Below are 27839 nucleotides of genomic sequence, written 5' to 3' on the forward strand. Positions count from 1 at the left end.
TCTTGTAAACTTTGTATTTATTGATTTTTTTTTGGGACAAATTAGATCTTCTGAATCCCCAAGTGTACACATATATTTATTTATATATAGCTTTCTCCATAGGGAAAACACATATATCAAAGGAGGAGAGACATTTCTAAAGTGCCCCTTGTTATACAGTACTGAACATTTCTAAGAGCATCAGCACAAATCTGCGGTTTCTGAGCAGGAATGACAGCCGTGGGAAAGGGCTGCACCTCGCTGTGTCCCACAGAACAGAAGTTGGCCAGCTTTCAAACACAAACAGAAACGAAGAAATGCTTCTTGCAGCCACGGAGAAGGCAAAGAATTGCAGCACTGACCGCGATCAGCGCAGGAGGGCTGCTGGGCAGGGCGAGCCTTGGAGGGGGGGTCTGCACCGAGGGGAGCGGTGGGACAGACGGAGTGCTGAGGGGAAGAAGGTGACAGCAGAGCAGGGCAAAGTGACACCGCCACGGCGGGAGGACGGCAGCAGGACCACGACCACGGGGTAAAGGCCATTAATAATCCACCAGAAAGCTCATCGCCTGCAGCAGAGAACAGGAACCCTTCCCTCAATCTACACGTTCTGCGCAGCTTAGTATGGCTGTGTACTGCCAGAGCCAGCATCAGCTCTCCTGGGATAAGAAGCCAATGGAATTAAGGTGGGACTAAAGTTCTTCAATACAAGAAGCAAGCCATCATGCAGAACTGCACGTAACAAGAGCAGAACGGTGCGTGCTGCTCCTGTGCCTCCCTGCAGAACAGATCCATGTCCAGGCGCTGAAGGGGCGTCTGGTGCTCCTTTGCTGTTGTGCACACAGCAGCCACGCGCTGCTGAGTTCCCAATCTGGGCTTTTTCTCCTTCAAAAACTCAGCCATTCTTGGCCAGAATTGAGGCTTCCTGCCTCCATTTTGTTATTTCGCATGGCTCTGTGAGTTGGAACAGCAAAGAATGGCAGAGGCCGCTTCCTCCTCCTCCAAACAGCTGCAGAAGACAAAGCCATGCCTAAGGAGGCGACCCTGCTGTAAGCATTCATTTTTCAGTATTCTCTGATGAAGAGCGACTGTCCCAGAATCTAATGACCATCTCTGGAAACACCAGCTGAAGTCCACGGGCACACAGAACACAGCTCCTGTGGCCAAGCACCTGAACGTACAGAGACAGTACAGACCCTCATTTCCACACAGATTCATGGTGCTCTGAAGTGAGAAAGAACAACCTACTGAAACGTGATTGAGATAAGGAAACTGTAGAGATTCTGCTGTAGGAACTGTGCTAACAGCACAGGCAAGATCTTCCTCAACTTGAGGATGCAAGAAAACAACAAAGAATATTAACTACTGAGCAACTCAGGGCTTAATAAATACAGATTTGATGCAACTCTAGCCATGTCTACTCAGAAGGCACAATTACACTTTCTGTATGTAGTAATTACTGCTGCCTCCAGCACAGTTTCAGTGATAGCGTGGACAGTACAGAACTGGCAAGCTTTTTCCATTATACTCCTGGTACAGCAATCCACAGGCAGGCAAAAGTCCTGCTGGAGCCTGCGGGCGCCCTGGGCACTACAGACCAAGCTTTCCAAGATCTGTGGAAGATCTCGACGCAGAACCAGTGAGCTGGCTAGCACACCCAAGTGGTCTCATGGCTGCCAAAGCCTGTCTTACCTCCTCCTCTGAACGGGTGTCATTTCCAACACGGGTTGGATGCTGGCAGGGAGCGTCCTCTCATCCTGCCTGAAGAACGTCCACTGGCTACAGCGGGGATTTTGCCTGCATCAGTGACTGCAGGGCTTTTGTTTTTAGAAAGAGGAAGATGGAAAAGAGACCATTAGAGCAGTACTACATGCAAAATGGTGCAAGGAACAGACAGACCATTAACAGTAGTGCTATAGACAAAACGGTGCTCGGAGCAGAATATGCCGTCAGCAATAAAACACATCCAAAGCAAACTCCCCAGCAGGGACCAGCACACAGTCAGTATTCTCACCTTGTGACTCAGTGGGAGTCTGCCATTAACTGCCATTAACCTCACTACCAGAAGAGATGGAATAAGAGTTACTTAGGATGCGGAGTTTCTTTGGTGCACGTCCCACTGCAGCCTGTAAGACACACTGTCAGGTTATGCATACTGAGCTCGTACTGTTCTCCTACAAAAGACTAGGTTTTTTTTTTCCCCAAAAAAGAAAAAAAAAGGTATAAAAATTGCTTGCACTTTGGAAAATACCACATGCACGTTCATCACTTCTCTAATCCTTTGACTTCCACACTAAAACCTGGTCTGTTCAGGAACAAACTAACAAAGAAAAGTAAACCATGCAGCAAATCAACTTAATCTCTGTTGGTCTTCTTGCCCCAAGTTCCACTGTTATCAGGCCAGATAAACACACCGTAAGTCGCCAGCACAAAGTGTCCGCCTCTGCAAACACAAAAACCAACCCAGAGAATCTAAGGCTTGGGACTGGCACGAGGAATCCTGAAACAGTTCTGTAAAATCGATTATTGCATCAGCAAAACCAAACCAAACAATAACCCCCCCAAAAACATCCAAACAGAACACTGTCATCAATTAAAATAATAAAAAACAATACTTCTTTTTTTCTTTTTGACATAGCTATAAAAATCAAGTCATTTATGAAACTGCAACAAATGAAGTCCGGTTGTGTATTCTTTTTCCTTTTATTAAACAGGACAGAGAACTTCCTTAAAATGCCATAACAAGTCACAGTGATTTTAGATGGTTTTTTGAAATGTAATATACTGATGGGAAATATCTCGAACGTTCAATTTGCTCTGTTTTTGTCACTGTCTGTGTACCCTGGTCCACCAAACCATCTAACGTAAAGTTTCTTGTTTAGAGAGGACACTGTGTCTTCTTCCTCCAAAACTGAATTTTGACTAATAATCCTGCAAAATAATCAACCTTACAAAAGGCCTTCTTCAAATGTTATATTTATATATATATGTATATACATATATATACACACACATACACACATATATATAAATATAGACTTTTATGATTTTTTCCCATTCTACGCAACGCCTCAATAAAGAGATCAGCAGATTTATTCTACAAAGAAGCAACACATAAAAGGGGAAAATTAAAGTCTTAAGAACATCATAACCATATTTCACCGATTACACATAAAAGGAAAAAAAATCACCATGAACAACTGTCCTTTTAGTTTTCTCAGATTAACAAAACTCAAGTGCAGAGAGGCCCCTCTGGCCATGCCAGGCTGGCTGCTGGGCAGTGAGCACAGGCCCACGCTGTGCCCCGCCGCTCTGCACCTCAACCCGCGGAGTCGGACGTGGTTGGAATGTACGGAGTTTAGGAAAGGTTCCCAACAAAGACTTCACCTGCAGACGATTCTCTCTAGGCCAGCTTCAGTGTGCTCACTGGGAATGACGGCATGGTTACCATAGTTACTGGATTTAGGACCGTTTGCCCAACTAACTGTGGGTGATGGACAACTTGGGTTCCTACGGCCGGCTTGGCCATCACCGCTTGCTGGCCCAGACTCGTGGTTCCATTCACTTGCTGGTGAGAGATCGTGTGAGCGATGTGGCTCACCACGGGCTGGCTGACGGCCACGGGCTGAGGGTAGATGGGCAGCTGCTGGCCGAGGTGGGCCATGTGGTTGATGGTGGCTGGGTGCACAGTGATGTGGCCGATAGGCTGAGCAGCAGTGGTAAGTTGCACAGGGCTGGACGTGGAAGGTGCAATGTGAGCAATGTGCTTGGTCTGTGGACCCTGAATGACGTGGTTGACAGTCTGAATGACCGAAGCGTGGGTAGTGGCGGTGTGGGCAATAACAGTCGATTGCACTGTTGAAGCCGCCACGATGTGAGTCTGTGCTGGGACGATCGCCTGCGGCTGGACCAGTGCTTGTGTCTGGATGGAAGGCTGTGCGTGGGCTGGGGGCTGTTTCTGCTGGATAGACAGGTGCTGAGGCAAAACCGCCAGGTGATGGGAAGCAGCGTTTGAAGGGACGGCTTTCAGGAGCTCTGGGTGCTGGCGCTGGGCTAGTTTTGGTAATGAGTTCACAGGCCGGTCATCTTCCATGTCTTCATCCATGTTGTCTTCACCCTCTGGAGAAAGAATGAAGTGAAGAAACTCCCATTACGGAAAAAAAAAAAAATAAGCAGAGCATGAACTGGGCTAACCAGCCTCTCCTACAGGGCAGGACAAGCGGCAGGGAGGACAGCAGGAGGAGTCACTGAGCTGAGGGAGAGCAGCGCAGCGCAGCGCAGCAGGCTCCACTCAGCTCAGCTACAGAGGTGCTCACAAAAGGCTGGGAGATCCCACTTGGCAGGCAAGAGAAGCAACTTGAGCTGAGGCAGACGGACAGAAGCTGGACTGAGGAGCTCTCTGCACAAAGAGGAAAAGGATTTCTTTTCCTAGTATGTTGTTCTATCAGTTGTAACTACTCCTCCTGCTCCCAGAGCAGGAAGGAAACAGTGATGAAGAATCGTGGCAGCAACTTTACTGGTCTGGTTCTGGAAAAAGAAGTCTCCATTGATCCTACAAATTAATGAGGCAATGCTGACCTTAAGGAGATTAGGATCATCAGCAGGGCATTCTGCACTGCCTGCTCTAAAGCCAGTCACGCAGTAGAGATTAAAAATCTCAGAAGATACAGAAGCAGCAGGATAACTAGGGAAAACACTTCCCTTTTGCAAGCCCCATGGTCAGTAGTAGCTTGAAGAGATCATTTTCTGCAGAGGCCAGCTGGAGAAGTGAACAGCTGATGCCTCAATTTACAAAGCTCTCCAACTCTCAGCTTCCACCAAGCTTACGCTTAGAGATGGTCTGGAGCATGTTCAAAGGTGATGAGCCTCGTACAGGAATCTGAATGAACCAGAAAGCTCAGGTTTTCCCTTTCTGGGTACCTGCAGTGCCATCTGCCTGGAGCACCACGAGCAAACGCCGCTGCAGATTTAAGGAATTGCTGCAAATAGTTAGGAACTGCTACAGCCTTCTGATCTCTGGAAAGCAAAGCGCTGTCCATCCATGACTGCCTGTTCTTCCTGCTGCAGGTCACTGGTGTGGAGGAATGTACGTGCTCTGCTACCTCACAAAACTTCTCACTGGAATAGCATGCTTGATTTTCATTAGCATCATTTATCTTCACTGTGAATCTTTCTCATGCAATGTAAAGGCTCGCTAAGTTGGTCAAATGCTACAGTGACCTGTCCTGTACCAATTCCTTCTTCTCCGTGTGGCTGAATACCTTCCTACCCCCGTGCACAAATACATCAGGACTTATACACCAAGCAGTTTTAATGAGCAGGACTGCATAGCTGTACATTCTGAAAGCAAGGAGCTCCATGCGAGACACCAGCAGAATGAATGTGCAAACCTGTACCTTGGGTTTATGTAACACAGTGGATGCATGATTTTCAGTGTACTTTACACAAGTATATTATTAGGCCACCATCACTGACTACAAAACACTGGAAATCCTTTTACTTAATTCTGAATGCAGAGCAACTGTGATGGTGCTAAATGAAGATCCCCGCCACACACCTCTACAACAGTGGTGTACAATGATGGTTACAAGAAGAGAGAAACTGTGGGTACCTGACGCTGTGGAGGTAGATGCCTGGTCATCCTCTGGCTGAACTGTCTGTCGAACAATTCTGTCAATCTCCATGATGTCCATCCACTGGCTCAACTCGTTCTTCAGTTCTGCCAGCCGCTGCTGGGTGGCGATCTTCTCTCTTGCCAGCCGCTCCATCTCATGCTCGTATTCTTTTTCCTTTCTCTTTAAAGTCTAAAGACGGAACAAAGCAAAGAAAAAATCTAAGAAGAAAAAAAACAAATGAAATCTATGCCAACTTGGTCGTTGCCACATTCATTGCTGGTTCTCTTTTATTATTAGTGATGCTGGCATAGCTGCATTCAGGTACAGTTATCTCTTCCAAGTTCACACAGAAGGGGAAGAACCTGGCCACAAAAACCTATAGGGTTGCCTTGGCCAACCACTTTCTGCTTTCTAAAGGGAAACTAATGAGTCTCCAAAACTGAAATGGTTAACCAGGCCAGGTGTGAGTCACTTCAGCTCCAGGGGGAGCAGTCTACAACTCCATAGGAAAAGCTGTAGAACTTCACCACCAGCGGTCAGCACTCAGTTCTCAACATCAGTCTGACCTCACCTGTCTCATGAAATGTAAAGGGAATTAAGGCTTATTGCAGACTGCTGGAAAGGCGTGAAGGAAGCACAATGGGTGCAGCTTTCTCCTTATTATCAGGTAGGAGAACATGCTTCTACTACATTTATTTCCAAGCACACCTAAGGAAAGCAAGCATGTACACAGAGCAGTGCTCCTGCAGAGCAACTAACTGCTGGCCGCTGCTTGAGAAGGGTGAAAACCCCCCACATCCTTGCAGTGAGAAAGAAGCTCCGTGCAGAAAACTCAGCTCTTATGTGGGACGATAAAACCACAGACAAATTGAAGTATTTCAAAGATGAGGCACAGAAAAACAGATAGCATCTTTTACTAAACCAACTAACAGCAGTTATGAAAAAATGACAAGCTTCTGGGACACAAACTCAAATAGGTCTACACATGATGACAGTGCATTTCTGTAACCTCAAGTTGGTCAGCACTTAAATCAGGAAGAGGGAACTTTGACACGGCCAAGAAAAAGCATTTTTTAAATGCTAAAACACATTTGTACAGGACATGATCGTTCCACATGTGTAAGTGGTGATGAAGGCTTTTGGATCCACTCACAGCTGAAGCCAGACCCACACACTTGTTCCAAGGGCTGTTACACTGCAAAGCACAGCAATTTCTTACAACAGCAGTAGTATCACAATAGAACAACTCTATGCAAAAAACAAACAAACAAGAAAAACCCCACAGTCACAGCAGTTACGTTTATTTTTAAACTAAGCAGCAATCATACTGACACTCCTTGCACCGAAGCCAAATCTTCGGGATCTGCCAATAGAATTGGCACCTACAGCTGGAGCTGAAATGGGCAAAGATGATCACCAGAACTACATGAAACAAAGTAAGGAACAAAACTTCAATAAAGGAATTCATACAAGTGGCCGACCACCTGTCTCTGCAGGTCTGAAATGTCACTAAGCAGAGGCACCTGCGTCCAGGACAGCTGAGGATCTGCAGCTGCCATCTGAGCCACTGCTCCCAGTGGGAGCACCAGCAATGGCTGTGCTGAGGGCTCTGATGAAGCCTCACCACCAGAAAGGGATGAAGCTGCTGTGAAGCAGGAGGTGCACCCCGGCCCTGGGCCTCCAACCCAACTCCTGACTGCTGCCAAGGTGGTGCTGCTCTCGCCGGTCCACCTCCCTGCTAGGGCTGTGCTCCTGCAGCAGGGCTGCATCCTGCAGCACAGGCTGGGGTTGGCTGCTGGGAGTTGCGAAGTTGCACAAAGCTGCAAGCTCTAGTAAAAAGGAGCTGATGATTTTACTCCAAACTGTTTGAAATCAGGAGCAGAGTCCACGCAGGGCACGCAGGAACAGTCTGCTGCAGACGTGAGTATCCCTTTCGTTTCCATTTCCCAGAAGGGAAGGACAATTCTGAAAGCGAGGCCGTGCCCGCGAGTGACTCAGCCATGCGGGCCAGCAGGGCTTTGTGCAGAGCACAGAGCAGTCCGGGGGAGACGCGCCTGCCTGGAAGCTGCGTTTGCCTTTGCTACGCATGGAATGGGATTTTCCTCCTTTGCACGTAGCTCTCAGCTTCAGAGCAGCCTTTTCCCACACGGATTATTACAGTAAGCCCAACGCAGCAGCGGCAGCCAGCAGCCGCAGTAGGAGCTGCAGTGCTGGGCGCTTTGTGCCCACTCTTCTCCCCGCTTCGGAGCCGTTCCGTGGTCCTCGCCTGCATCCCACTGCCACTGCTTGGTAAACAAACCAGGAACAAAGTGCTGCTGTCACCCCGCCGCAGTGGCCATTTGTCACTGTAAAGAATTTTCCATTTTATAGCTGGCTGTAATTAAATTGCTTATTCTTATGTCAAGATTGAGAATAATGCTCCCACTGCTTTCTCTATGCCTGCCTCAGGAATAATGCTAACCCTGTGCCGGAATCAGGGAGGTTTAAGAGGCCTTATTAAAAAGCTCCCCTTATAGGCATTACATTAGCAATTTAAAAACTCACTTTCAATTATGAGCTTTTCCAAAAGCATATTTCAGCTGTTGTGCTCTACTACACGGCATCCACTGATTAAAAATTCCCCATCAATGTGCAATCATGAAAGTGATTTGTAATTCTGAACCAGATTCCCTAATTCTCTGCAGCCATTGGAGCAGCAGCTGTGGGAGCTCCCTGCAGTGCTGCCCCAGTGCAGCTTCCACACAGCACTGCCCAGCGCTGGGCAGCACGGCTGCCCATGGCATGCAGTGCTTTGACTGCTGTATGCAATGAATGCACTCAAACCTACGGAAAGGATCTCCCTCCACAGGGACTGCCCTGTTGTTACACACCTCTGTGCTGTGCTCACCTGTACTTCTGGGGCTCTGCACCCATCAAATCAATTCCAGACATTCCTTCTTTGAATCCTGCTACGTCTCCTATGCAGTGCTTTAGGTGCAACAAGCAGTTTCTTTAAAACCCAGCACCGAAGCGATTCCTTGGCCAACAAAGCACAACCTGCAGCAACGGAGCAGAGCCCAAACACACCTGAACACCAGCGCCCACCCCTGCATGCACCTCAGCACTGGCTGCCCCAGGCAGCAACAGCAGCAGCGCAGCCGGAGCCACACGCAGAGCCCTGGAGCACCACAGCCCCGCTGTGGGGAGCAGCACCAAGCAGGACCAGGCCCTACAGCAGGGCACCATCCTGCTCCTTCTCCAAGAGCTCTCACTCTGCTCTTGGGAAAGCCCCAGCTGGTTGCCACGGGAACAAAATCCTCTGTTTCCATGGCAGCTGCAGCACTGGCTGGCTCTTACAGATGTGGCCTTGCAGGCTGCGGTGTGCTCCATGGCTTCTCCTGTATGGCACAGGGCTATGGTCCCAACGCCCCAGGCTTGGTGGCACTGTGACACGCTCCACGCAGAGCTCCTGGCTGTTACCACATGGGTCCACTGCTCTGGGCCAGGTTGCACACAGCATCGCTCCTAAGGAACACGTGGCCTGCAGCTGCAACAGCAATCCAGCATCTCTTGAAGCACTGACAGCACTCATGTGACACCTCAGTTCATGCAAAAATAACATCTGCATTCATGGCTATCAAGAGCCGCTGTCTGCTAGCACCCTACAAGGAATCCTGTTTGTGGGAGAGGAACGAGGTGCAGAATTTCAGGCCGCTTAACTCTGGTGCTGCATTATTTTCAGCCTCCTGAGCAATCAAAACTAATGCTTCACACAAGCACCAAGACCACAATCACGCTCAGGAGACGAGCGCTGCACGCTGCTTCACTCCCAGCCCGGCCCCACACGCAGCCCTGCCCCACAGACACCTCCTGCCAGCTGCAGCACAGTGTGCTCAGTCCTCAGACCGCAGGACCTGATGGGCCATTCGCCAGCAGCTCGTGGCCCAGCTTTTCCATTTGTTTAACCCTGGACAAGGAAGGCAGCCAAAGAGCGCTGTTATATTCTCAGATGTGATTTCACCCTCACATGCGTGCAGTGAGCGCCGTGATTTCAGGAAACGAGCACATTGTTTGCTGCAAGAGCTGCCTTGGCTCATCTGCAAAGGACGAGAACTGTGCTGGCAATGGGTCGGTGCCCACGGCGGTGCTGGGTACCCTACGCTGCTCCCTCCAGTTCACAGAAGAGAGAAACATCCACACAGAAATACTTCACAGAACCAGAAATCTGTCTGGAGCAGAGAATCGTGAGAAATGAAAACATGCAGTGTTTGCACATAATTAGCACTTGGGACTCCTGATAAAAAATCGTGTTGGGCCACAACCTCTGGAACACAACTGTACTTGAAACAAGGCTATCTACAAGCCAGAGGGATCCAGCTCCTGCAAGCACAGCTTGAAGCGAGGCCCAGAGAGTTACTGGGGCAGAAGGTAGGGAGGATCCAAATCAGGAAGACAAAGAATAAATTCAGAGAGGATAAAAACCAACCAACAAGCCAAAACCCGCAGCAAGCAGCTGGAACACACAGCACAGACACAACCCAGGCAGAGGCACAGCTGCTCCCAGCACCAACCACCAGGACTGTGCTGGCCTCTACCAGCTCAGCAGATCCACCCTGCTCCTGGACAGCACTTTCAAGACTAAGAGAAATCCAGCATTAAAAAAAATACTGAAGTATTGTTTGCAATGACACGGCATTAAGTTTGGTTGTGGGTTTTGTTTTTGTTTTTATAATCTCTGTGATTCAGGAATTACAAGACATTTTCAATGATGCTAATAGATACGGATGCCTGAAATACCTCAAGATGCTGTGCTGGTTGTTATTTAGAAGACTATCCTAAACAAACTGCTTTAATTTGGCTCTTGCGGCAAATATGTCAGTGGTGTAATTCTAACAATAACCTGCAAGCTAAAACAAACAGCACTGCATTTCAGGCAGCGATTGTCACTATGACAAACTCACTGGACTGGGGACTCCTAAGCCTGTCTGAGCCTGTGCACGGACACACAGCTGGCAGCTGCAGGAGGCAGCATGCAGCCACGCTCCAGCACAGCCACGTTCCCTAGAGATGGGAAGGGATCAGCGTGGGGACACACTGCATCGACTTGCTGCAGGGCTCTGGTATTTTTCTTGGAGGCATCTCACCACGGTGCTGTGGGAGACAAAGCAGGGGCTGGATGTGTCCTGAGGCAAATGCAAAGCAAGACACTTCCAGCCCGAACCTGCAAGGCTCAGAACAGCTCCCAGTGCCCCATTCTCCCACACCACTTCTCCCTCATGGTTTCCCCACTGCGGTATCCAAGCAGCCCCACCTACAGCCTACAGATCAGGTCTGGGTCACCGGCAGATTTCTGTCCACCTCCTGCCCTCGCCACCACGGCCACAGAGGGAGCAGGAGGAGGGCTCAGGGCAGCAAGCAGAGCCCAGGGGTTCCTGCAAACAACTGTGCCTGCATAAGGCCCCAAGCCAAAGCCGTGCGTGCAAATGGAAAACTGCCTTCATGCAAGCGTTTGGGGCTGTGAGGATGGCCCTGGGCCAGGCACCCCTCCTGCTCTTGCACTCCTCACTGAACGTTTCTCCTTCTCCTGTTGGAAAAGCCCCAGGACACCCCGGTGCAGCAGTACGGCAGCCCACCCCAACACTGCGCACCACGCTGCAGGCTGACTGCTGCGTCCCAGCCAACGCGACAGCACCACGACTGGCTGAAACAGAGCAAAAAGAAGCCAAATACAGAGAGAACATCCTACAGCATTTTTAACTGCTTATGACACTAAAGGCAAGACAGATAGCTCACAGTGACAGCGGTTGGAAAAAGAAATCCATTCTTTCTGGTTTGACGTGTGTGCCCATCCGCTGCTAGGAGCAGTGCTGCCTGCGCCTGCACAGCAATTCCTGGCAGCACTGGGGAAGAGGAAGGAATCCTGTGCTCACAGCAGCACCCAAGCAGGGCTGGTGACCAGCCCAGGGCATGGGCAGGGCCAGCAGCACCGCTCAGCACTGACAGATAACAGTGAGCCTGGGAGACTGTAGAACTGTACCCTTATTTCCACATTCTCCAGCATAAGTTTTATCAGCATTCCTATCACAGCGCTGTGACACCAAAATGGCAACAGGAGATTGGGCTGATACCACCTTTCAGCTGCTGGGTTATGGTTTCAAAATTCCCCTCATTTGCTGCTTTGCAGTTGACAGTGTCTGGCAAGACAGCTGCTGCCAGTGTGACTGCAGGCACTGCACAACATGGACCGAGCACACTGATTACTGTTTTCTTGTAACCGCTGGTCTGTAATTTTATTAGGTCACCAACTACATCACAATAATTTTAGAGGATCAGCACATACGCTGCTATCTGTGACAAAAATGGGAACTCGTGCTCTCTGTCCCCAGGCCACAGAACCCTCAACTGCCTCCATAAAAAGCAGAACTGCAGACCAAACCCAACAGTCAACTTTGTGGACTGACTTTTTGTTGTTTTATTTGGGGGTTTTGGCCTTATTTTAAAGGCAGGTGACTTGTGTAGTACTACACCTCAAAACAGCCCTGCCACCAGGCTGTGATCTGCTGCTCTCACCACACCACGTGTGCTGCCTCTGTTCCCACCACACTGACATCACACAGCTCCCATGGGCTGCAGCACGCCGTCCCTTCCTGGCCCCAGGCTGTGCAGCACTCATGGGCTGTTTTGGCCTTACAACCTTCAGTGCTTCAGAAGGTGCTCCCCAGGCCTGGAGCCCCCAGAGGGATGGGACCCAACACCAAACCCCTGGGGCCGAATCAACGCTCCCACAGCTCCACGAGGAACAGGAACCTGACCTGTGCTCAGGGTGTAGGTGTGACACCTGCTGACTCCCATGGCACAGCACTCCCATGCCCTAATTCTTACGTTTCACTCTTAATGCAGGCTCCAACCTCTGTATTTCACTAAGCATCAGTTTTTAAGATCATATTTCTCGCCTCTTTCTGAAATTTACAGATGATACCATACCCTTGTGGCACGGCCACAGCCTATTGTTGCTGGAAGCCATTATTGCAATGAAATTCAAGCTAATTAGACGAGATAGAATCAATTGATCAGGTCAGGTAAACAACACAAAGGAGGGATGCTGCATGTGAGGGCTGCTCACATGAGGCAGGCACTGAAACTGCAGACTGACTCAGGCTCTTACCGGACAAGATTCACAGAAGATACATCTCTCTGCTGGTAGCTAGCACTGAATTAACAAAAAAAAAAACATCCAACCAACCAGAACCACCAGTTACAGTCATATTTTCAAGGTGAGGAACTTAATCAGATTCAGCACTGCAGCTCAGCTTTATGAATTTTGATCAGAACTCCAGGCTGTGCTGCCTGAGTGCAGATGAGCTCTGGTTCTCACACAAGAGCAGAGAGACACTCCAGCACCAGATACATCAGTTCTGCCTGTGGCACAGCACCTCCCTGCGTCAGCGCATTATGGGGTTTTGTTTAGGAATGGACAGAAGCCCTTTTCCTGCCTGGGATAATCACTTTATTCCCATTTCACAGCCATGCCCACTGGTCTGAGCTATAAACAGCTCCTTTCCTTTGCACAAACAGCTATCTGAGACCAATGACACTGCTCTTGTTTGAACCTCAGCCCAAAGCAGTTACACCTGACAGAGGGGAAGGCAGTGTTCTGGGCAGCAGACAGCTAAGGACACAGTGAGGATGTGATGCGAGGCCAGCTAAGGAGGCCTGCCTTTGTACTCAGGAAATTGGTTCCCTCAACGTGAGCGATACAGCAATTTATCTGGGAATCCAAAGAGATGTCAATTACCTTGAGCCCAGTGCACCACCACTTCATTTCTTTTAGCTCGAATTCAGTCCCTGAGAAAGGCATCACCTCTCTAACAGCACACACACTGCTCTGCTGCAGTACTTTACTCCCAGCAGCTGGACAAGGACAGATGACCACTGTGAAGTTGAGTTTTGGTAGCTCCTGCAGCTGGAGGGTCTGCATCTCGAGACAGCAAGGGGCTGCCACCTGGTCACACAGCACCTGTGCGACTTTGCCACTCATTTACAGATCTTTTTTAATGCACATAAACAGAAAAAAATGGATTGTTTTGCAACAAAGGTTCCTCTAGGTGATTACAGGAGGACTGAGGCACCACGAGCTGAGGTCCCTGCTGGTGTCAGTGGCTTTGCTGCAGTGCTGTTCAGTCAGTGGGTGCAGGGTAGAATGTAAACCCCAGCTCCTGAGGTAGGCAGAACCACATCCCTCCTGCCTCTTCCCCTGGGAACAGATGACACAGCGGACATGATATAAATCCCAAATTCATCTCATAGCTATTTTCTATCTCTAATCCTACAAGCAGCAAATACAACTGCCAGATGAGCTGTATGAACTTGTGAGCCAAGTGCATTTCTTATGCACAGCAAATGCTCCTCTGGCACAACTCAAGCCATGCACGGTTATCACAGCACCTTCCTCCTCCCAATACCTTTCCAAACGCTGTGCTGAGCAGTGCACAGCAGCATGGATCACAGCGTGTCCCACTCTGCAGACTTCAAAGGATTCTGCTCTTTGCCCCTCACAAGGTCTGGGCAGCTCGGTTCTGACCAGTATTTTCTAAGCACATTACTGTTCAATCAGCACTTGGCTCTGCTCTTAGTGGGAAGCTCTGCCAGCCGGGCCCTGCAGTGACCCTGGTCTGTCAGCTGCAGCTCCACGCTTGCAAGCTGCTTGCTTTGGCTGTCCTGGTGTCACCCAGTGAGCTCATTGCCTGGATGTGGTGTCACACCAAATATGCAATGGGAAATAACCCCTAAAACTGGAAAGTGTTCAGGTACCATAGCGACAGACACAGTCTGAGAACACAGAAGAGAAAACAGTCTTGCTTAAGGGCTTCAATTAGCTTCCAACTAAGATGATTACAGCATTTCCTAGGGGGCAAGGAACCCTTCAAAGAGAATTAAATCAAAACACCCAGCTGCACCGAGTTCTGGACATGAACTGTCTGCAGCCCACTGCCCCACGTTCCACTCCTCGGTACTGGCAGCGCCTTCCCCAGCACTGTGGCACAGCTCCTGCTGCCCGGGTTGGTGCCAGACCCATCCCACTCCACGCCAGGGCCGCCCAGGCCCAGGGCACTCAGGCATACTTTCCCCAGGCAGATACTCACATTTCCATCCCACTGCACTTCTCCGTGTCACAGGAAACACCCAGGAAGCTGCCCGTAGCCCTGTAGTGCCACCGCTGAGCTCTGCAGGGAGGTCAATGGGTGGCAACCACAGGCAAGGAGTGAAGCACAAGGCATCACGGCGCACAGGGGACGATTCCCTCACCCAAAGGCCACAGAGCTGGGCTGCAACAGCCCACACTGCCTGGAGCCAAATCGCCATTTAAAAGGATTACTAACTTCCAGCTGCGTTCAGCCTGATTTCCTTCGTGCAACAATGTGCTTAATTGCAGAGATTCTAATTTACTCTCTTAGAGCACAGGCCTGACTCTAGGGATAAATTAGAATGACAGCTCCATGGGAAGTTTGGAATTCAACTTTGTGACTTATCTGATTTGATGCAGATACAAATATTCAAATCCAGCCAAGGAGACAAGCACCTCATTTGTAAGAAGTTCCAGCTGGAAGAGGGAAAAAGGATTTTGCAGGCAGTGCGGCTGCAGCAACCAGTACTGCTGTGCTCCCTGTGGCAGAGCATCAGCCAGCAGCACCTCGGGGCCACGCACTGCACTCCTCCCATGCAAGGCTCATGTGGTTGTTTTTTTTTTCCCTTCTGTAAGAAATTACTTTGCCATGCTGAAAGAAGGGCTGTTGAATTTTAGAGCTCTTCTGTACTCCCATGTTCTCTTCGCAAGGCAGAGGCAGCACCCAGCAGCACCCAGCAAGCAGAGAGCTGGGATGCAGAGCTGCAGGCAGCCCTTCAGCCAGCCCCTGCTCCCACCTGCTGATCCAGATGAGCCCCACCGATGCTCTGCAGGCAGCACCTGCGGGGCTCCTCCTGGCCCCAACTGCAGCCTGAACTCCGTGCACTTCAGTTTGGTGAAACAGAATGGAGACAAATCCGAGCCAAATTCAAAGCAAAGAAAAAAAGCCATATATTTTTTTCAAGTCAGAAAATTCAAGTCAGGTTCCCAGCAATCTGATTCTTTCAGGCAAACAGGCGCAGCACTCACACCTGCAGCCTTCAGCAGCACCCTGCTGAGGAGAGCTGGGCTCCGAGCTCTCCGCCCCGGCCGCACGGGGCCGCCGCCAGCGCGGCGCTCCCAGCAGCGCAGCACAGCCGTGCCCAGAGGCACCGCGGCAGCGCGCCAGGCCTCCGCCGCGCCACGTGCTCGCTGCACACGTGGCCGAGGACGCGGCCAGGAGCTCCCGGCAGGAAGGAGGCCGGGCCGGGCCGCATGGGGTCACCGCGACCTTCGCCACCGCCGCTGCGCTCCGCCGCCCGCCTCCCCTGTGCGGCCCTGACCCGGTTCTGCGGCTGGCCCGTGGTGGCTGCAGCACGGCCCGTGGTGGCTGCAGCACGGCCCGTGGTGGCTGCAGCACGGCCCGTGGTGGCTGCAGCACGGCCCGCGGCCCCCGCCCACCCAGAGCCGCCTCCAACTCAGTGCATTTCCCAGCGGGTCCAGTGAGGGGACAAAGAGTTGGCCTCCCCACTACATCCTCAGAGAGAATTGCAAGCTGCCCCCCAGAAGCACAGAATGCAAATTCCGTCAGAGAACAACACGCTGGCAGACAAACCAGCACTCACATCAGTTTTCATACAGCCGGGTGCAAGCAGTGCTGCTCGGGACACCGGGACTCCGGACTCAGCTCCTGGTGCACCAGCAGGTGATGTGATCACTGCCTCCCTCCAGTGCTAACAGAAGCCCAGCTCCATGCTGACACCAGTCTGAAGCCCAATGAAATGCTCCAATTTCTTCTGATGCCTGTTAGCTACAACACAACCACAACTCCACAAGAGACCTTCTGAAGCAACACGCATCTTTTCCTTTTTCACTTGCCCCTCCCTTGTGGCTGGGCACCATTAGAGTTTGTCTGGTTTCCAGGTCCCAGCCAAAGGTTCTGCAAGGGATGTCACTGGTCAAGGCCACACAGGAGAGCTGAGCTGCTCTAATGCTGAAAGGTAAGAAAATGCAGTGCTGGCAGGGAATGTCCAGTAGTTCTGAACAGAATAATAACACAGTCCTTCAGAGACACTGAGAAATACAGAAAGAAACAGAAGGAAACTGACAACACATGAAGAACTCAGCGTTGTTTATCCCAGCCAAAACAGATGAGGTCTATTGGCTCTCTTCGCTTGCAAGACGGTGCTATGAATTTGGCTTCCATTTTCTACACAGATTTTACTTGTGCAACTCTTGATATCACCACCACAGAGGACGCTTCTTAAGAACCACTTCTGTGTTACAATTAACCACCTTTTACAAGCATCAGGTGTGCAAAACACCTCAGCATAAGAACAACTCGACTTGCAGTGTCAGTTGACAGAACTGTGTCAAACATGACAACGATAAGCAAACAGCGATGCTTATTTCACTCAACCTGCAATCACCACAATACAAATTGATCTTTACTTTTTTCCCAGACTCTTTCTTGGTACCCCTGCACATCTTGACGTGGCATGACCTGCCCATCTTCTCATCAAAACGTTGAGAAATTCAAGGCCTACCCATCTTGGTTAAGCAAACTAAAACCTCCCCAAAACATACGGATTAAAATTCACCTTAGTCCAAAAAGCAGCACCATATCATGCATTTATTTAGGCAGGATGCCCCTTTTGCGGACCACTTGGCTTATCTGTTGCACTAAGATGAAACTGCCTGAAGTCCATCACCATCACTGGTACGGATGGCTTGCAGTTACCTAAGGAATTCCTAGGGTGAGGAGGCTGCACGAGGCAAGCTCTCCTAGAAGATCTAAAAGGCCTGGAAATCTGGAGCTCAGAGGTGACCATACTCGAATGGGGCTTTTTTCCTTTTCAATCCAGAGCAAAATTTTACTTGGTTTAAGCAAAGCTGGCGCTGCTCCCTGTCCCAGCAGACACAGCGCCGTGCAACGGCCACCAGCAGGGACCCGACCGCCACCGTACCTGGATGTATCGCAAGGCACTCCTTAGGACGCTGAGGTTTGAGGTCTTCTTGTCGTCTACGTTGGGGATGTTGCGTTTTAATGTCTCAAAGCATTCTTTCAAATGTGCACGTCTAAAGAAAACACAGGTGGTTTGTCAGCTCGTGTTAGCGCACACCGGAAATCAATTTAGCAGAGGGCTGAAGCTTAATTTGGGCCTTAATCCAGCAAAGCACGTGCACGTGTGCATAGCAGTCACTGGGACTACCTGCATGCTTAAAACCAAACCATCCCAATCGAGCAGGCAGACTGCTTACACGGCTCCGATTCCAGCCCTACCTTGGTAGGAAACTGCTGTGCTATTGTAAAAACGTATCACACCTCCCTGCACTGTTGGTTTCATCCTGTTTCTGATTTGGCTATTTGGGCTACAAGTGTCAGATCAGGAACCTCCACTCTGTACTCTCAGTGCACGCTGGGCTCTGCTCTTGGTTCCTTTACTGCTTCAAATCAAAGAGAAGTTACGCCGTTATGCACGTGGGGATTTACTTTGCAGGATCAGGGCTTTGCAAGGTTATTGTAACGCAGTTATGCAGATAAATAAAACGTACTGAGAAGCAAGAGATGCAGAATCGAGCCATAAGAAAGCAAAGCAATATTGCAAGGTTCGTTAAATGTAACTAAGAATTTTGTCCAAGTCATTTGTTAAAAAAAAACAAAAAACAAGCCCAAGGCAAACAAATATTGACAGACTACAGGCCAAAAAATAAAAACCAAAATATGAAACGAAATTGGGGAAAAAAAAGCAAAACCCTGGCTTTCTACGCACCTGTTTTTCTCCAATTTATTATGTACTTCCCTGGTCCCAACCCTGTAACCCAAACAGAACAAAGATAAACTCAGTGTCAGGTTTAAAACTATTGCCATTCAGCCTGTACTTTCAGCAGTGTGTGTGTCTAGGACATAGAGGTAAATATGAGAGAACAATAGCATTGTTGAGATACCACTGGTTTGGAACTACTTGCGTATATATTCCTCCCTACGCTGTATTAAGGTGAAATCCATACTTCACACACTTGTGATGGGATGAGCATCACCCACATACTGCACACTGGATCCAACAGCTAACAGCATGACGTGCCCACATAAGCTCCCAGCACCAGGAGGGGACAACGGGTGTGCATGGTGCATTCACACAGCACTGGCAGCCCAGATTCTGACCCATTTCTGATCCACGCCTACACTCCAGCGGGGTGAGATTTATGCAGTCGCAAATTAAAGTTTACAGGACTTGGCAGACATACTTCAAACCTCTTTCATTTCTGCTGTGCCTGAAATAACACAGCCCAACATAAATATGGAGTGAAGTAATCCAGGAATCCTGCAGCCACCGCTCAAGGGAAAGCCAGGGTCAGCCTCTGGGGGGGATCTGGGTTGCCCCCACCTCACAGACCACAGGAAAACTTTTAGGAAAAGCCAAATGAATTCCTGCAACCATAGGTTTTCAGCAACAATGGTGATAAAGCAACAGGCATTGAATATCTTCCATACCCAGTGCAAGTGGTCGACAATACACCAACAGTGAGGTGAGCACTGAAGGAGGTTGATAAATATTCAATAAACATCCAGGTGTTTAAAAATAAATACTCGACAGCCTTTTCCCAAGAAACATTTACAAGCTGGAAAAAACATCCTTTCTGTTCTTACATCCACCAAACATCAGCAACGCACCCCTGTGCCACCAGAACCTGCCCCGGGCCCACACACCCATCTGCAACAGAGCGAGCTCTAAGATCACAGTCTTTCTATGAGGAATTGTGTCAGCACTTTGCAAAGGTTTTCATCCTTACAAACTCTAAACTACATGATTTCCACCATTCCCTCTATGCACACCGGGATCTCTGTGCTCCAGAGGACACCATGAACCCTGTCCTTGTCCACAGCATCGCCCACCTCCTGAGCCCAGCACTGCTGCTCGGGGCAGTGGGACATCTGTGGCTCTGTGCTGCTCCCACACAGCTCCCACTGCCACCAGCTGGGGTGTGGAGGAACAGAGCAGCGCTGTGAGCCAGGAGGCAGCACCAGCAGCACGTGGCCCCAGCACCTCTGCTTTGCTGCCCAGCCTGCTCTGCAGGCTGACTCCAAGGATGCATGGCAGCCTGAGACCACACAGTGGGCACGGTCCTTCTGGGCACGGCCTCACAGAGACATCCCTCAGTGCAGGAAGCGGTGGAATGGTCATGGAAGTGGTAACAGGGATGGACAGAAGGACTGAGCAGAGCCCTATCAGCTGTCCTACAGAAAGGAGGGCTGCAGGACACGGGAACAGGTGAGAGGCTGCTGCAAAGGCAAAGGGAACCACTCGTTCTCACAGTCCATAAGAAAGAGCACAAGAAATAATAGCGGGTTATGTACTGGGACACTGTACTCTGGATCCCCTAAGGAGCATTGGCCGACCCAAGTCCGTAAGAACAATGAGACAAACACTGACCACGAGCGGTCCAGCCACGAGGCCCATCCCAGGCAGGGACACATTCAGCAGCCGTGCATCCCCCGTGGCCCCAGATGCCCTGGAGGCCCTCAGTCCCAACAGCACATAGCAGCCACAGGGAACCCTGCCCTGGGAGACAGAATTGCCCACAACTCAACACCGCTCCCAGGCACCGGGGATGCCGCACGATCCCCCCGAACACTGTAAGCAGAGATCTTCTGCCAAGACGTAACACCGGGTGCTGCCTGTGGGACCTGCTTCCTAACGCTGCTCTGGCTTGGAAAAACAAACCTGTATACCGTGGTCAGGGGCAAAAATTAAAAACATCAAGCTGAGAAATCCTACTATCAAAAACAAACCGACCCAGGCATTCAAACGTCCACTGATCTCGGCATTTCTGATCCGAAACTCTACAAAGCAGGGCTGCTCAGGGCCGACGCAGCGTCCAGGACCCGCGCTCACTCACCCTCCGGGCCTCTTCTTCTGCTCGCTGGGTTTCACGTCCTCCGCCGGAGCCAGCTTCAGGGCGCCGAGCGGCGGGGCCGGGTGCGGCACGGGCTGGGGCTGGATGGGCTGCGGGACCACGTGGTGCTGCGAGATGGCCAGGACGGGCGCCGCGTAGTGCTGCAGCTGCTTCGGGCTGCCCGCCGGCGGCGTGCCCGCCTTCCCGTCCGGCAGCAGCGCGCCCGGCGGCCGCTGGATGACCGGGGCCACGGAGGGCGGCTCCTTGGTGATGCCCGGAGTGCTCACGAGGGGCGGGTGGCGCTGAGCCAGCGGCGGGGACAGGGCGGCCTGGGCGGCGGGCTGCGGCGGGCTGGTGACCACGGGGATGGGGATGACGGAGATGGGGGCCGCCAGCGGCGGGGGCGGCGGAGGGGCCGGGGCAGGCGGCGAGACGGGCACCAGCAGCTCACCGCGCGGCTCCTCCGGAGGCACGGCATGGTTGGCCCGCGGCACGCTGGCCTTCCGCTGCTCCTGCTCCCGCTCCAGGCGGAGCTTCTCGTGCTTCTCATCCTCTTCTGAAAGACAGACCAGAAGACAGTCACTGATGGGCTCCCCCGTGTCTCCCACCCACAGCCCTTGCGAAGCCAGCACGGCACAGCCTGCGCTTCCAGAGGCCGTAGGACCAAAGCCAAGGTGACGCCGTGTCCAAAGCCCAGCCCTTCGCTCTGCCCGGCCATCCCAGCGTGCAGCACGTGCTGCCCGTGCTCTGCCACACGCAGCAGCCAGGGCAAACACAGCGGCTGTGGGACCGCAGCCATTCCAGACGGCGCTCCTGGGGTTAAGCAGCCCTGTTTGGTGCTGCCAAGTCCCAGCCCAGCTGGCTTCACACTGACCTCACGCTTCTGCTGTGACTTTACTCAAGCTCCTAAAACTCACCCTGATGTGTTCCTGTATGTTTTTAGAACACCAAATCAAATGCAATGTGTGGCCGGACTAGCAAAATAAACCTCATTAAACTTGACCCAGGTCTCCGGCCCTAATCATCTGAACACAGCACCAATTACATTTATTTATCCAAGTTCCATGGCGCCAGGGGCCCCAGCACCCAGACACAGCCTCCAACAAACACCTCCAATGCTGCCCAAGGAACTCACTGGGTGCTGTTCCAGGCACAGAGCTGAAGAACAGCACGCCCGCAGCCGCTTCGTGCTGGGACCTCCTTACAGCCACATAGAAATGCTTTGGGAAAAGCCAGGATGGCACAGGCTGGGCAAGGAGCGGCACAGCCCAGGGAGGGACAGAAACCCCAGCACTGCTGCAGGGCTGTGACGTCCCAAACGCCATCCGGGCACACTGCTCCGTCCCTGCAGCACTGCACGGGAGCTGCAGGACAGCCGTGCTGCCAGCAGTGTTCCCAATTCAGCAGAGCAGCAGTGAAACTCCTACCACACATCATTCCCATTCACTGGGCAAGCTGAGAGTGCAGCAAAGTAAGGTTACACGCGTGCACTGCTGATCAGAAATATTTATGTAAATGTCTCTGCGAAGCAGGTGCAGCCCTCGCGCTGCTGACAAGCTGCCAGAGACGCCTTTGGTGCTGCAAATATTGAGCTCCCTTGAGCTGAAGGGTTCATTTCAAGAATAGCTTTAGCCAAAACCTGACACCGCTGCCTTCTGCGTCTGACTTCATTGGCAACAAGGCTCTGGGCTACCAGCCCCTGCTCAGCGGTCAGGGTGCCTGCCAGCAGCCTGTGTCCGGGACACAAACACCTCAATGCTGTGCAAGCTGTAGCAATCTCTGCCTTCTGTTTCCTTTGCAAACAAAGTAAAGACACCATCACAAAGGCCCCCTTTCTTTCCTCATAGGAACTAAGTTCCCCAGCTTTCCCTCACAAGGCTGCAAGGCTCCCACCGCTCACACCTCAGCCCTCAGCCTCACCACCCGCAAGTAACGTGGGTGACAGCAACACCAGCAGCAAGGGGAGGACACAGCCAATTTTGTCACAGAAAAGCACAGAAACAGGGTCAGCAATCCCTCCCCAGCTAGCTGCTGCTATTCTGGGGCCTGGCGGTCCAGGAATATACAGTGCCAGGGACTCTTAACTTCATTACCTAGTAATCTGCCAGGTTTAAAATTATCTCCTCCCTCTGCCTGCACAGGGAGCACCTCCCACCCACAGCAGGAGTTGGGGTGACTGAGGAGATGCTGGGGCTGGCAGTGGTCAGGGTACAGCAGCTCGTACCTGTGGCCTTCTGCAAACGCACCCCATGAGCGCTCCTCTAAAGGTATTTTAATGCTATCTTTAATGCTCCTTTTTTGCACTGGGGACATAATCAATACTCATGATTTATCAGTGGCAATGCCTTTGCAAAATCAAGCAGCTTACCTCTGAGTCTGCTCAGAGGGTCAGATGTCCTCAGAGCACCTCAGCCCCACCAACAGCTGGATGCAGGCAGAGCCACAGTGCTGACTCCTGCTGATTCCGTTAGGAGAGGCCCAAGTCTCCTTTGGGCCCCTGACTATCTCTGCCATCAGCTGCAGATGCTCTGCACTTCTAACAGTGAACACTCCCACTTAAGCTTCTATGAGGCACAGCTGCTGTCTGGACCTCGGCACTCTCTTCTAAGCAGTGGCAGAAGTCGGGAGGAAAAGCTCACACAGACTGTGCCGAGAAGGGTCAAGAGCAGACCCGAGCCCAGCTGTCCGGCAGTGCCCGTCCCGGAGTTTTGCCAGGCAGTGCTCCAGCTCAGCTGCAGCGCACACCTTGGGGGAGGCAGCAGCCACTGCACAGCGCTGCTGCCAGTGCTGCTGTGGGGGCCTCCCGAGCCACGCAGGGGATGGGCAGCAGAGGGCAGAGGAGATGGAGAGCTCCTGTTCCCCATCCCGCTGTCACCCCATCACTACATGGAGCAGCACAAAGCCTCTGATTGCTCATTATCAAATAAATGAGGCGCCGCTTCCTCATTCCTGCATATAGCAGAGGCTGTTCTGGGCTGCACTTGCAAGGGGAAGCCAGGCACAGCACAGGGAAAGCGCAGTCTGAATCAGGGCTGAGTCATCCAAATGTTGCTGACATAAGAGGATACGGCAGGGAACAGCCGCGGCGCTTCCCGGTGCCTGGAAACGAGCCGGAGTGCCGGCACACGGCGGGCCCTGATCTGCACGCCTCTCATCTGCACATGACGTCAGCAGCACCCACACAGCTCCCCGGCTGTGCGAGCAGCACGCAGCCCCCCGCCCCACCCAGCACAGGGAGCCCCGCACCCCAAACCCTCCCCACTCCCACCAGCTGCTGCCCACTGGGAGCCTGGCCGTCAGCCCGTGTCACGGTGCCCCGCTGTCCTCCCTAACGCACACACTGCATCCTTATGGAAAGGTGAAACCTTACATTAGGAGTGTGCTGGGGACAAAGGATGGGAAATGCTTTCTGATGGGGGCCCAGGGCTGGCGGCACACCGCTGGAAGCAGAGCCACCCCTTCTGCCATCTGTGTCCCAGTATTAAACACCTCCAGGCCCACCCCGGACCGTGCTGAGCCACCTCGCGAACGTCATGCACACTTCCCACACCTTCTCTGCAGGTGTCACCATTCACTGTGAACAACCTCGAATCTCCATTTTCTCAGCCAGATGACTATGACACATTTATGTCCTATCAGCAAGAGCAAAGCAAAATCAGCCTTCACGTCACCTATACCTCTGTAGCACCAACCAACACTGACATCACTGCGATGGGCCTATCTGCAGCTCCCAGAAACCACAGTGACCCCAGCATCCAAACCTGAGACAAACCAGAGTGACGAGACGACCCTCCTGCCCAGTAAGGGACACGGGGCACGGACACACTGTGCTCCTGCCTGGGAGAGAGCCTTTCCCTCCACCAAAGCCATGGAGGAACATGGGAAGGTTGGGAAGGCCTCAAGAAATCTCGTGGCTTGCCTCCTAAGCCCCAAACAAGAAGCAACCCTAAATAACACAGATGGTTCTTAAAGCAACAACTGCTCACACCTCCACGGACAGTTTGTATCATGCCTACGTTTGTTATTCTGTGTTTAACCAAAACCCTCTCAGTCTCAGTGGGTCCACATAGCTGCGCTTCAGTGACATTTCTTAGATGAGAGAAGAAATAAATGAGGCACACTTAGCAAGGAAAACGAAAATGGATCAGGACTGCCAGAAAACCAATCCCACCTTGGCCAGCACCCCCTGCCAGGCTGCCCTGCCACGGGCTGTGTGCAGCTCCACGGGCAGCTCTGCAGCCAACTGGGCTGCTCTGCCGTCTGCACAGCTTCACCTGGACGCGTGGTCGCTGAGCTCTGCTGATGCAAGGTGCTGTCTCAGGGCTTTTCTGCCAGGCATCAGCATTTTTAAGAAGCAGTAAGTAATGTATTCTGATGAGCAGTTATTTTCAAGCTGAACAGCTTCTGTGGTCAGAGTAGGACATGGCACTGAGGGCAGCCGGGACCCGGTCCCGTCTTCTACAGGGCGCACAAAAGAAACTGTGAAGAACCACTGCCTCCCTTCCCAAGCCTGGGATGGCTCCAAAGTCTGCAGAGACACAGAACAATGGTGTGCTTTTAGTGTGCCAGTCAGAAAAGAGTGGTAAACCCATGTTCTTGAGAGCCCAGGTGCCTGCTGTGCCCATAGAGCAGAGCTCTGGGACCCGACCCGAGCCTCGTGGGTGTGAGCGGAGCGCTGAGCTCAGAGCCATGTGGAACACTGCTGGCACTCTGCAGCAACTGGAGCCAAAGCCGACACGTGCTGGGCGACTTTGTGCCACGCACTGAGTCACGGCAGAACCAGATCCCTGCATTAACCACAGGGCCTCACTGGTCCGGAGCTCGTGTAACGTTTCTGGGTTCCCATGACCAAAACAGTGCCGGGCTTTTGTGCCAGGGCTGTGCAGGAGCCGTTGTCACGGGATGCTCTCACTCACCACTCTCTTCAGTGGAATGAAGGAAAACAGAAAACTACCCTTCAAAATCCAATTGAGAAAAGATAAACTGAACAGTATCTACTCATCAAGTCATGATCCATGTGTGCAGGAGCCAGAAGCCTTTGCCCATCACCCCTCAGCAGTACCAGCACTGTTACCTGCACCAGCTCCATGGCTGCACAGAAGTCACTGCAGTTGCAGTGCCACAGTTCCCCAGTGCTTTCTTCCAGGTTCCATGTGTGGTTTCCCCTATGGAGGAGCCGAAGCTGGCCATGTCCTCCCACAGGTTACATCATCACTACAGCTCTGCCCATCTCCATAACCAATCTCTGAACCTACAGCTTCTCCCATGGGCACTAGCACGCCTTCCTCATCCAAAACGCACAATCTAGCTTTGCTCGGCTCACTGCTAATAGATGAGAGGCCATCCCACATCACAGTCAGGCCTGCAGCACATTGCCACCAGTGACGTGCTCCTGCTGGGCACAAGACTCTCTGAGGAAGACACTTGACCAGAGCACCAACACTAACACTGATCTGTGCTGCCAAGCCCTCCCAGAACTTCTTCTGCAGCAACGTGACCACACCAGTGTGCGGGGTCAGCAGAACCAGGGATTTCTTGTGCTGCACTGAGAGAAGTGAGAGTACTTGGAGCTGCACAAACACTCAGGGATTGGTCTGGAGACTTCATGAGTTACCCAGCGCTCTGCAGATGCACGGGGCAACCCAGCACCTGCCTGCAGCCCCTATGGCACCACTGCCATCCCTACCACCAGCAACCGAGGGAGCAGCCTCTGACCTTCAGCACAGCCAATGCTGCAAATCAGACAGCAATCCAGGTGCAGGGAGCAGGAAAGAAGAAAAAGACACCCCTGAGTGCATATTTCAGCATCTTCCAGAGCTGTTCTGGGCCGCACCAATGGGAAATCCCCCAAGCACACACGGCGGGGACATCCCACCCAACCCAGGTGTGCCAGCAGCAGTGACACGGGATGAGACAGAAACCCTGTGCACCTCTGGGTCACTGCCCACGCTGCAAAGTTTGAAGAAAACGAAAGGTTTATCAACACGGGCAGGAGCAAAGCAGAGAGCACAGCAGAGGAGTATATATGGGCAAAAAAGAAAAAGAAAATAAATATGAGTTGCTTGTGGTTACATTTTTGGGGGGATGTGTTTTTCTTCGATAATAAAATGTTAACCTCAATTGGGAACCACGAGACACCCGCTAATTCACGGGTCCGGAGTTCGCAAATACCAGACAAAGGAGCCCTGGATGTGCGCGTGTGTGCGCGTGTCTGCGCGCGGCAGAACAGCGGGGCTGCGGGCAGCGCGGTGACAACGCACGAACGGCCTTTCTGCCGCATCGCCCCGCGCCGACGATGAGTCACGCCGGAACAAAGAGCGGCTCCGTGCTCGGGGGCCCCGGGGGGAGAAGCGGCGGCCGCCCCGCCCGAACGGCCGTGTCGCGGTGGGGCGGGGCGGCCGCCGCTCCCCGCGGGGAACCGGGGCGTGGCGCGGCACCGCGCACGTGGAAGGAGGGCGGGACCGATCACGTCACCCACCCCGCCCCTCCCACCGGGGCGCGCCGCCGCGCTCCTTGCGTGTCCCCGCGCGGCGGGGCGGGGGCGGCCCCGCGTTCCCCCCCAGCGCCCACCGTGCCCCCCCCAGCATCCCCGTTCCGCGCCGCTTCGACCCCCGCCCGCCCCCCGGCTGTCGCCCCCGCTCTCACCACGTGCGCTCTGCTGCTGCTGCGCCTGCCACTCGAGGAAGCGGGCCGCCTCCAGCAGCGTCTCGATGCTCATGGCGCGGGGCCCCCGGCTGCCGCCCGCCGCCTCTCCCGCCCGCGCCGCCCCGCCCCGCCCCGCTGCTCGCCCCGACGGCGGCGGCGGCGGCAGCAGGAGCAGCAGCAGCGCTGGCGACAAGATGGCGGGCGGCAACAGAAACACAACAGGCGGGCGCTGGCGCGGCCCCGCTACTACGCGGCGGACGGAGGAAAAACGCGGCGCGGAGCGGAGCGCCGCGCGGACGGGGCGGGCGGAGCGCGGCGGGGCGGGCCGGGGCGGAGCGGGGCGGAGCGGGGGCGGGCGGAGGGCCCCGTTGGCCGCGCGGGGCGGGGGCCGGCGTGGGCGAGCGCCGAGGCCGGGGCGCGGCGCCGGCGGCCCCGCGGGAGGCGCCGCTCCGGGCCGGGCTCCGCGCCGCGCTTTGCGGGCCGCCCTCCCCCCGCAGTGCGCTGGCGGCGCCGCGCGAGCTGTCAGCGCGGCGCGGGCCAATGGGCGCGGAGGACAACAAGGCATGGAGCACCTCCACATGGGCGCCCCGCGCCGCCGCCGCCCGCCTTAAAGGCGCCGCGCC

At 52.9% G+C, this 27839-nt stretch overlaps 1 protein-coding gene across 1 annotated transcript; it reads right to left on the minus strand.

Annotated features, from left to right (window-relative positions):
* On the minus strand, nt 1-27372 carry MNT (MAX network transcriptional repressor). Its single transcript, XM_031591419.2, has 6 exons — nt 27217-27372; nt 20575-21127; nt 18447-18488; nt 17640-17751; nt 5588-5780; nt 1-4095 (listed from the first exon to the last, which is right to left on the minus strand). Exons 1-6 carry the CDS (start codon nt 27287-27289, stop codon nt 3380-3382), a joined length of 1689 nt encoding a protein of 562 aa, XP_031447279.1. The 5' UTR covers nt 27290-27372; the 3' UTR covers nt 1-3379.
* Nucleotides 27373-27839: the final 467 nt, after the last annotated feature.

This window comes from Phasianus colchicus, chromosome 21, assembly GCF_987193195.1.
Source record: "Phasianus colchicus chromosome 21, bPhaCol1.hap1.1, whole genome shotgun sequence".
In the NCBI taxonomy this organism is placed as follows: domain Eukaryota; kingdom Metazoa; phylum Chordata; class Aves; order Galliformes; family Phasianidae; genus Phasianus; species Phasianus colchicus.

Bases quoted from the DNA above. Each gene is read 5' to 3' on its own strand.
- MNT (XM_031591419.2), bottom strand. From the start codon at position 27,289: ATGAGCATCGAGACGCTGCTGGAGGCGGCCCGCTTCCTCGAGTGGCAG. The intron at 21,128-27,216 runs GTGAGAGCGGGG...TCTGTCTTTCAG, and splicing joins GCAGCAGCAGAGCGCACGTG to AAGAGGATGAGAAGCACGAG. The intron at 18,489-20,574 runs GTGAGTGAGCGC...TTTGGGTTACAG, and splicing joins CAGAAGAAGAGGCCCGGAGG to GGTTGGGACCAGGGAAGTAC.